Source organism: Rhea americana, unplaced genomic scaffold (assembly GCF_003343005.1).
Source record: "Rhea americana isolate MKP2758 unplaced genomic scaffold, rheAme1 scaffold_64, whole genome shotgun sequence".
NCBI lineage: Eukaryota > Metazoa > Chordata > Aves > Rheiformes > Rheidae > Rhea > Rhea americana.
In genome coordinates, this window is record NW_028186801.1 from 1,336,677 (window position 1) to 1,347,312 (window position 10,636).

General features: G+C 43.9%; 1 protein-coding gene across 2 annotated transcripts in view; it reads left to right on the plus strand.

Moving 5' to 3' along the window:
* CSRP2 (cysteine and glycine rich protein 2) overlaps positions 1–7,992 on the plus strand; it is an 8,372-nt gene extending 380 nt beyond the window's left edge. Inside the window, exons 1-6 of one of the 2 annotated variants that reach the window (XM_085320480.1) lie at positions 8–364; positions 2,451–2,586; positions 4,996–5,164; positions 6,189–6,321; positions 6,958–7,051; positions 7,668–7,992. In XM_085320480.1, coding sequence (XP_085176606.1) covers positions 2,475–2,586; positions 4,996–5,164; positions 6,189–6,321; positions 6,958–7,051; positions 7,668–7,744 — 585 coding nt within the window. In that variant the 5' untranslated portion in view covers positions 8–364; positions 2,451–2,474 and the 3' untranslated portion in view covers positions 7,745–7,992. Of the gene's footprint in view, positions 1–7; positions 365–2,450; positions 2,587–4,995; positions 5,165–6,188; positions 6,322–6,957; positions 7,052–7,667 lie in introns of those variants that run through there. The other variant, XM_085320481.1, reaches the window with a different exon arrangement.
* Positions 7,993–10,636: the final 2,644 nt, after the last annotated feature.

A 10,636-nucleotide genomic window follows, 5' to 3' on the forward strand; every position in this document is an offset into this window, starting at 1 on the left:
GCGGCGGAGCTGGCGGCGAGGCGCCCCCGGGGTTTAGTGCCGTCCCCGGCGGCTGCCCGGCCGAGCCAGAAAAGCCTTCGGGGAGCGAGGAAAGGTTAACGCGGTCCTTGGGGTCGGGGCTTGCTGGCGGGAAGCTCCTGGGCGAGGCCCGGGCCTGCTGCCCGCCGCTCCGTGCTCCCTCGCGTTGTCCAGGTGTGTCTGCTTCGGGGCACCTCTGCCTTGGGGTGGCCCTTGCTGTTGGATAACCGAAGAAGTATTGCTGCGCCTCCCACACGAGCTGTCATGGGGGGAATAAATAGCAGCGTCTCTTGTGGAGGTCTCCTGAAGACCAAGAACTTGAAGTACTGACTTCAACTCTTCGGTGGTGATGTTTTTTTTCCCCCCCTCTACTTAATGAACTTTTCAGGTGCTTATCAGAGGACTTGAGTCAGCCCATGGTTGCCAGAGTCTAATACTTAATGCCACACTTGGGTGGGAAGGGTAGAGCTGTGTCTGTGTGGCCCAATATTGCACAGGCAGTCTGTGGTAAAGCTGCAGGTCTAACCCAAGCCTTCAATTCTAGTGTGCATGGAACTAAACAATCACTTGATAATGAAGTAATYAAAAATACTTTAAAAATACTTTAAACTCGACTAAATGCACGCAAGAGGGTGAGGACGGTGAGAGCAAAAGAGCACAGAAGATGACCGCTTARGCTTTGGAAAGCGCACAAACAGAAAGCAATCTCTTCCTCCACCCCATTAATGCATTCCTCTTCTGAAGCTTTTTTGCAGCCTATATTCCTCTTAACTAAGAATGCTGTTTGCCATGATTGATGTCAGCTGCTGTGCAGTACCACAGCCAAATGCTTGAATAAAAGAAATGGAATCTTAATTTTTAGACTCTACGGTTGTGCCAAGAATGACAAAGACAAAGTGGTAAATGTCATAAAACTAATTTTATGAGCTTGGTCGGAGCATTAGTTCTAAACCATGGAGCAGTAACGGTGCTAATCCTGTAGAAAAATTGAACAAAGGAATATCTCAGTAATTAGTGTCAGTGCTGGAAACRGCACTACTCGGTTGCTGCACAGAAGCTTCCTAAGCCTTTGCTTAGGAATTTACCTAAGATGCCCCAATTCATGTTAACAAACTAATCTTATTTTCTCACATGCCATGAATGGCTGTTTGCTCCTTGTTGGACAAAGGTCTTTTAGGAGTTATTTGGCAGTATGTCTGTCTTGGGAACTGCGCTGCCCTGTTTGCATGCCTGAATCTCTGCTGAGCTACAAGTTGGGTTGTTTGGGCAGGCAGCTTGCTTTAACGGTGCCAGTATGATGGGTCATTTAATTCAGGCTTAGCAAAAACTGCTGCTCTGAGATGTGCCTTGCAAGTTGCATCTCATAGGTGCAGCTGCTGTGCTGCCTGCGGGGCGCCTCACTCTGCACTGTGGTCACCCTCTTGGCTCTGCATGTCTGATGTTTTGGTGAGAGCTCTTGGAGGAAGAGGGTGGTGAAACAAACTGCTTCCCTCTGCTGAATGGCAGGCTGCATGGTGCAGGAGCATTTCCAGCTCCTCAGGTGCTCAGGCTGGCTCAGGTGCTTATGAGCAGTCATCCACTGGTGATGAACCAAAGGGGATGATGTTCCTGTGGCTGTAGTTAGATGTGACCAGTGCTGGTACCTGTCCTTCCTTATTAGCCTGTTGCTTGTGTGTTGCAAGTGATGCCTGAGAAGTATTTTTACTTTCTTCCAAAGCAGCAGCAGTCCCTCGGGTATCTGGGTTCAGTTCCCGTACCTGTCTGGTGAAGGCATAGCTCATGTAACGGCTGTGTAGGCATGTTCTCAAAGGAGTTCGAAATATCCCTACAGCCCTAATAAATGGCTCTCCGGTGAGGTGCGCTTTGGCTTGTGCTGCGCTCTGAATGATAGACGCGGCAGTAAAACAAAATGCCATTGTTGGCACAATTGGTGCGCTTCCATCAGCCGAGAGGCCCAGAGCTAATGAAGCATAGAAACTGAAATTATATCCATCTGGGTGGGGGGGRCAGGGGGGTTGCTCAAGGTACAGTAAAGCCCTTGTGCATGGAACTGTAATTTGTGCATATCCAATTAATGTAACTTTCAAAATCCTGAACGGGGACTGGAATATGTGTCTGGTGAAGACGGTATCTTTGTTTCTCTTGCTGTTAAGCAGCAGTGACCCCTCTTCCCCTTGGAAGTCTGTCTGCTTTTGCAAATAGCTGCAGAGGGTCTGCTGAAGCCCGTAAGCCTGGCTGGGGATCTAACGGGACGAGAGGTTGCTCTAATCGGACAAGCTTTTCGTATTATGGAAGGTCAAATATTTAAATAGTTGGAAACTTGTTGTCTGATAGCTGAACTCAGCAGATCTTGTTTAAAGGAACCTGTAACACTAATTCTTTAACCTAAAACCATGAGCAGAGCTGCAGTTAACAAATTCCTACCTTTCCAGCCTGGCTCAGTCTGCAGGGACAGCATGCCGAACTGGGGAGGTGGAAACAAGTGTGGTGCCTGCGGCCGAACTGTCTACCATGCTGAAGAGGTGCAGTGTGATGGGAGAAGCTTCCACAGGTGCTGCTTCCTCTGCAGTAAGTCCTCTTGTGCTTTTGCTGCATGGCCTTGAAACCTCATAGGCCCTAGTGCAGGAGTCRCCATGGCAAGGTGCTCTTATAGAATCATAAAATCAGTAAGGTTGGAAGGGACCTCTGGAGATCATCTAGTCCAACCTCCCCGCTCAGCAGGGTCACCTAGAGCATGTTAGACAGGGTTGCATCCAGGCGGGCCTTGAGTATCTCCAGAGAAGGAGACTCCACAACCTCTCTGGGCAACCTGTGCCAGTGCTCCGTCACTCTCATAGTGAACAAATTCCCCCTCATGGTCAGGCAGAACTTCCTGTGCTTCAGTTTCTGTCCATTGCCTCTTGTCCTGTCACATGGGACAACTGAAAAGAGTTTGTCCCTGTCCCCTTGACACTCTCCCTTCAGGTACTTGTACACACTGATAAGATTTTCCCCCCCCTCAGTCTTCTCTTCTCTAGGCTGAAGAGGCCCAGCTCTCACAGCTGTTCCGCTCCAGCCCTCTGATCATCCTTCTGATCATCTTCAGAAGGTTTCCAGGGCTCCAAACCCAAGCCTCGGTGGGGATCTGTGATGCATAGGGACAGTATTGGCCAGTGACATGTTTGTCCCTCACCTGTCAGGCTTGACTCACATCTTACTTCCAGCTTTCTAGGCCTGCTGGTGCTGTGTACACCTGAACAAATGTTATCCTGCCTCTTCAGTGCCAGACATCTGACAAACACATTCTATTAAGGAGAATGTGGCTTCCCCCCCCCCACCCCCCCGGCCCTGTTTCTCTTCCTCCCTTTCTCACCCCATCCTGGCCCTCTCCTCTATATAGGTGAGGCAGGTATTTTAGGATCAGAACTAAGCATAACTATTCCTCATGCAGAGGAGCAAATACAGTGACAGAGCCAAGTTTGCACTGATGCACCAAGTTCAGGTCAGATGAGCGTCTGCCTGAAGTCTCGGCACACTAAGACTGAGAGCAGAGTTATAAAACCCTTTCTCTGAAGGAATGTTTAATCTACTCCCATGCTGCCTGGGATGCTAGCATGCTTGTAGCACAGTTGAATTGTCAATGTTTTAGCACAGCCAAAAGCATAGACTTTCTTGGCACAGGGGCCTGTGGTTTATTTCAGATGAAAGGAGTCCAAAGCATTATTTTCCAGTCCAACCAACAAATCCAGTGARGCATTGAAAATAGCTTTTTCTGCTGAAAAGGTTTTTGATTAGATGAAAGAAACAAAGGGTCACTTTATAAATTCTAGGCTAGTACTTTGCAAACAAACAGCCTGCCTGACAATATAAAAGAATTTTACCTTATTACAAACATGAAGTATTGTTTTCTTACTTGCTGGCATTTAATATCTACAGACAGGACTAGGATTCAGCCTTCTTTATATAAAGCCACAGCTGCGATTACTGGCAAACTGGTTTCTAATCTGTAGTATAACATCAGCAAACTGCAACAGCATGTGAGTCTAGCTGCACCTATGTTTCTTTTCCTTAGCTCTACAGCAGTCATTAAAGTGTCTCAGCTGCCTTATATTCAGTGTTTTGTGGGAATTCCTGTTAAAAGAAACCTGGAACTGATAGTCAAACGATGGCTCTAGTGTTTAAGTATTTGCTTTTGCTTAGTACATAGTTCTGTGGGGGTTCGAGTCCGTAGACTTAACAAACATGCATTAGTTCGATTACTTATTGCCTATTTGTCTTATAGAAAGAGACCTCTGCTTTTTGCATTTATTAKCTCTAAATTTCTATTTTGAAGATTTTTATCTACTAAAAATCTTCAAGTGGTATAATCAGATATTCAGTACRGGTTCTTTGTTATGGACTGAAAAGGCACCTCAACTTTGAAAGAAGCTTCAAAAACAGGAAATAGTTCCGCTYGCTACTCTAACCTTGAGCGGGATGCCTGTGCTGCTCTGAAGGACAATTTATGAATGCTAAGCAAGCAAGGCCCCTGTGGTATAGCTGTGAAACAGTACCAACTTTGCCCAAAACCAGCACTGGGAAAGGACTTTGGGGTTTTCCTTGTCCCTGCTCCACCCCAGCCAGAAGTACAGGGCAGGGACTCTTCTGTGCTAATAAACTTTTGCTTCAAACTATGGCAACAATCAAAGGAAACTGACTGCATTATTTGGATTTTCTGAGCAGTCACATTCATCAAGCTGCAGCAAGTTTCCAGGCTTTAAATGTCATGATCATGAAAAGGTGGGAGGGAATAGAGACCCTTTGTAGGGATAAGCATAATTCACTAATTCAAAAAATAACCTGCCCCCTCTACTCTTTAGCAGTTCTAGAGCCTGATAGGAAGATTARTGGAGAAGGAAACCTATAATGTAAATCAAAATACCAAATGAGAAACTGTAACATCTGCTGATGGAGATGGTTCCTCAAGGCAATTTAACCCCCCCTTCTTTCTCCCTTCAGTGGTCTGCCGGAAAAACTTGGACAGCACAACTGTAGCAATTCATGATGCTGAAGTTTATTGCAAATCTTGTTATGGAAAAAAGTATGGCCCAAAAGGTTATGGATATGGCCAAGGGGCAGGCACACTGAACATGGACAGGGGAGAGAGACTAGGTATCAAGCATGAGAGGTAAGTTAACTGAGTTGGAATGTGTGTGGCCCTTGTCCTCTCCTACARCTTTCATAGTATTTCAGGCTGAATTTTGTTAAATTTATGTTGTCTGGAATACAAACACCCCAAAATACCCCAGTGTAACAAGATGCAGGGTCTTTAACATAAAATGCACAAAACTTCTGCTTGGAAGTATGTAAGTAGGCACTATATGAGTAGGAGTTACTGCAGCTGAGGATGCCAGAACTGAGTCACAGCAGGCCTAGATTATTAAATTGCTGATGGTTCTGCAGAAGTCCATAGGATGCAAAAGTGAGTGTTGTTCTTAGGGCACTCTCCTAAATAAGAAGCAAATGGTAGCTCTTTGGTTCTGGCAAGGCTGGATTTAAAGAGTTGAGGACCTGAGGCTACAGGAAGATCAAATGTGTAACTGGTAAATGGAAGAGCCATTTGTGCTCAGTTATAGCCAAAAATGAATGGCCTATTAAATAGCAAACATTCCTAGTCTGATTAAGTTGTCTGTAAAGCAAAGCACCCCCCCCCCCCCCAAAAAAAAACAGAGGTATGCCTCAGACTTGCCCCATGCAAGTTCCCAGACTATTACTTGATTTACATATGACATACTCTCCAGCTGGAACATGTCTGGAAATGACAAATAGGTCAATCCATTAGGTTCAGTGATCAGTTCAGTAAATATGCTGCTAAGTATGAGCAACTAAGAGAAGTTCAATAGAATTACCTTTAACTTAYTGTCTGATAAATACAATCTCTTCATACATGTCTTGAAATTCTCTTCTCTAGAAGGTGAAAAGGAGAAGGCCCCTCAAAGTAGCTTTTTTCAGAAGTTATTACCCTTTGGAGCATGGCCTTTGCTTCCTCWGTTCCTACCAAGTGTAATCAGATAGCCGTACTGGTGACAGTCTCTCTGATTTTGAAAGAGCTTTTTGTCTGTGCTGTGTTGGATGCTGCCACCTTACTGTTAAGGAGAGCCAAAGATCTCTTATTAGAAGAGTAGAAAACATAAATATCTTGTTTCTTTCAGCACACCCTCTCCCCACCGACCCACGACAAATCCAAATACTTCAAAATTTGCTCAGAAATTTGGAGGTTCAGAGAAATGCTCTAGATGTGGTGATTCTGTTTATGCAGCTGAGAAAGTAATAGGTGCTGGGAAGGTAAGRAAGTGTGCCTTTTTAACTGCTAGATGGACTTTAAAGTGACTAACACATATTACCTGGCTTTGCTGGAGGTAAGCTATCCAGAACGCAGCAGGGAACGAACTGTGGTGTAGCTACCTTAAAACAGCATTTCTCAATGCTGGAAACGGTCAAATCAATCTAGCCTTCATCTTCTTCAAAGGAGGAACACCTGAAATGGAATTTGGGTGAAGAGTGCTCACCTTGGATTTCAGAGATGAAGCTTCAGTATCTTCAATCGAAGTACGGGAGCACCCTCCCCAGGAGAGGGAACAATCTCGTAGTGGGCAGCTTACAAAATTGGTTGAAGGTTTGGGTGAAAAGGAGGAGTTGACTGAAAATACCACGTAAACCTGACTGACTTCATACTGATAGCTGAGATTTGCTCTAAATTTATTAGAGAATCCAAACCTCTCAAAATACTTCCTGAATAGGATGCTACCTGGAATTTGGAGCTGTGTGCCATCTCAAAAAATACAGAAGCTCTAACCTGCTACTGATACGCTTAAATTTTCATTGCATCAGTCAGCTATATGATGCAGGCATCTCTTAACTGTTTTTAAAACAAACACATTTAGGGATTCTGTGTGCTTAAATTCTTTTGTTTTTCCTTAGCCATGGCATAAAAACTGCTTCCGATGTGCTAAGTGTGGAAAGAGCCTAGAATCTACAACCCTGACTGAAAAAGAAGGAGAAATCTATTGTAAAGGTGAGGAAAGAAATGATCAGTTGTTTATGGTTCAAGGTAGGGAGTATGTGTGTATGTGAGATAAGGCCAGATGYTGAATTTTCTCCTGGTAAAAGGAGACTTTTCAGCTCCTGTCAAGATAGAAATATATAAATCCTAGCAGCAGTGCTGAGGAAATGAAATAGTACTGAAGCTATTAATGTAGCTTACATCTGCAGCAGATAAAACTTGACGTACTGAATTATGTAACAGTATCCTGTGCCCTGAGTGGATCAAAGTGCAAATTGCAGAGCAGGAGACTAACCAGCAGTCATCTTGCCTTGCATGATGTCATGGATATAAACTTGGTCAACACTTATTTCATGACAGCATGTGTTTTCAGGGATATCTATCCTGGGAGTGATCTGTGAATTGCTTACAGCCTACACTAGGCAGAGTAGGCTAGGAAGTATGCTGAAAGAACAGACATGGTGCATCAAGTTTAGGCATGGCTGYTGCACAACTTAAATGCTTGTTTTTGAGCATGGCTTTGGATTCTGATGCTCTGGTGCCTAAAGTGAAGTAGTTGAGTGGCTTCATGTAGAAGTGCTTAAATGAGTCAGAAGCCTTGGTTACTACAAGTTCATATTTCTTGCAGGTTGTTATGCAAAGAACTTYGGCCCCAAAGGATTTGGATATGGTCAAGGAGCAGGTGCCCTTGTTCATGCTCAGTGAGGGAGCACAACTTAAGACCTGTTATGGCTCTTCAGAGACTCTTCTGCAAGAGAGGTTTCCTAAATGTTACTAACGACTGTGAAATGGATACTAGTTTGCTATAGTATTTGGGCCAAATTTTTAGCAGACATTAAAAAAAAAAAAATCCACACCACTGCTTTTCCTCTCTTTTCTTTGTGTACCACACTAACACTTTTAATACTATGTATCAATTCAATAAAGCTTTGTTTGTTGATGTATCCTAAAAAGTGTTACATGCTTTGTCAACTATAATAAGTAGAGGAGATGTGGGCTAGATTCAAACATGGGCTGAGAGATGTAAGGAGGTTCCTGGGGTGCTATGGGTGGAAGAGATGCAATGATACGGAGCTGGTGTAGCACTTTGCTGAAAGCTYTGTGCAGACTGAACCCAGCATGACTGAAAGTGAACTTGTGTACACTGCTCACAGCACTTGGAAGTGAATGAATAACCATTTTCTACCATCACCCTACTACGTGCATGTGCAAGGTTTGCTTGCTCACCGCATAGAAGGGATACTGCTCACTCTGTGAAAGRTGTCAGTCTTAATCCAGCTGTCCAGGCAGGGGCACAGTTCTGAAAGGGATTTTTAGGAGCTATGTGTTTAACGACCAGCTGTCTCTACAACAGATTTCTTCAGAACAGAGAAAGCAAGTCACTCTGACTATAATTCTTTGTTGGATTGCATCCCTCCAGGTGTTGAGGTCCTGCTATACACAGGACTCACTTATCCTGAGATGGTATTGCTATATGCTAACTGCAGACTAATATCATTGCTACTYGGCAATTGACTTAGAGATGCTTTTGACCTTTTTTGGTTGTACTATAACAGTTTTCTGARGTCTTTAGAGGCTTTCAGCTGTTTCAGTTGGAGGACTTCATCTACCTACACACTGACAAAATTATGTATAATTAACAATGGAGAGCAGAACAGAATTATGCTTTGAGTGTTCCAGTAGCTAACGTGACTTGAATTCAAGTAGAATGGGCAAGGAATGACACCAATTAAGCTTGCCAGTGTGGTGCACATTTACTATTTGTGAAAATACCAGTTATGCCAAAAGCTATAGTAGTCGGTGTCTTCCCATCTGCTAACACAACTGTTCATTAGTAGCAACTCTTAAATTCTAAAGGCCTACAAGTAAGAGGAAATACTTTTCCATGCAAGGGAGAACTCGTAAGTGCTTGCCTAGTTTCAGGGGCAGGAGCACAGTCCTACAGGAAAATGCTAGGTGTGATCTGGTAATACCTGACACTTCACTTCTGAAGCAAATGCAAATCACCTCAACCAGAGTCCCAGGACTAGACCAACACAAAGGGTTTACGTGAAGATGAGGTGCTGAAGCCTGAAACATGACCTAAGCTACCCAATTTAAGCCAACTTTCCTTATTTTTCTATGAATACATGCTATTTAGCATGATCAGTATAACATTTTTCTATCTGAACTTAAGTTTCTTGAGTATCTGGAAGAGCTGGTCACCAGTGTGCTGCCAACAAGTCCTGGTCACTCACTCACTCACTCACTTTCTTCTGTAAAGCTGATGCCTAGCTTTGCTCTGCCATAAAGAGGAGCCAGTTGAGATCTAGGTTCAAGCCCTTATAAAGCCCTTACTTTGTGGGGGGAGGGTATGTCCAGCATGTWACAGACTCCCACAGGAACGCCTCTCCAGCCTGTTCAGTGGCAGATATGCTGCCCTGCAAGAATCTGGGGGAAATCAACCCTTGAGAAAAGCAGCATAGATGAGGAGGGAAAGAGCTCAGGCCAGGGGTTAGGACCCAGGTGATTTGGCAGTGGAAGCTGGAGGTTTAGTTTCTGCATCAATCTTATCCAACAGAAGTTAGTTAAACAAAAAGATGAGATCGGAAACACTATCTAGCTTCAGAAGCAGTCTGATACCTTTGAGGGGAAAAAAAAGCAGAGAGTGAATTCATGGAGATACTTTCAAGACTGGGAATGCTACAATAAAAGTAGCAATCAACTATGTGAAAGCAGTTTCAGGCTGAGTTTCAAAGAACTTCTACAACTGCAGTCTGAGGTAGTGAAGCATTGCAAGCCAAAAGCCTGATTAGAAAAATATGTATGAGTCAAAATAATACACAAAGAGCATTTTGTATGGGTCATTAAAGAACAATGTGGATATCAGGAAGGACAGACAGACTGATCAAAATATGAGCCAAGAGCTTGTAGAGTTCACACAGAGGGAGAAAAGCCAACAGCTTAAAACAGGAACAGTAACTGAGAACCAGCACACACTTGGGGTGGGAGACAGCAACAGCAAGCAAGTGCATGGCCCAGGCTACCTCAGCAGGAACCACCAGGCCAACTACTCGTACTGATGACCCTCACATAGGTATTCTTTTTTGCCAACCACACACTTGCCAGGACAACTTCCTTCACCTCCTACTCTTCCACTCTATCCAAAGGCTCATGCCTAGCTCTGTGACTGATTGCCAGCTAACAAATATGTCCTAGGATTAAAAAAATACAAATAAGCAGCTGCAACCCTGACGTTCTAAAAAGGAGGAGGGCTACTACAAAATGGAAAAAAGTTGATACACCTCCTAGAGCAACTCAAAATCAATTGGTATAATTAAGCAGTGAGTCATCACAAGCTTTTATTCAAGCTAAGATCCTACTATCATTTTCAGCATTAAGTATGCACTACCTAAAACAAAAATTATATTCAGGACAGAAACCGAGGGTCCTTTGGGGTACAAATTCTCTGGTTGGTTATGTTCTTGCAAATCACTACCATGTAGTAGTATGTAAAAACTATTTTAAATACAGTTATACTGCAGGTTCTGTCATTCTGACCTTCATGACCAAATGTTGTCATCTCAGATAGTCAATGTGTCTCAAAACTGAGGAAAC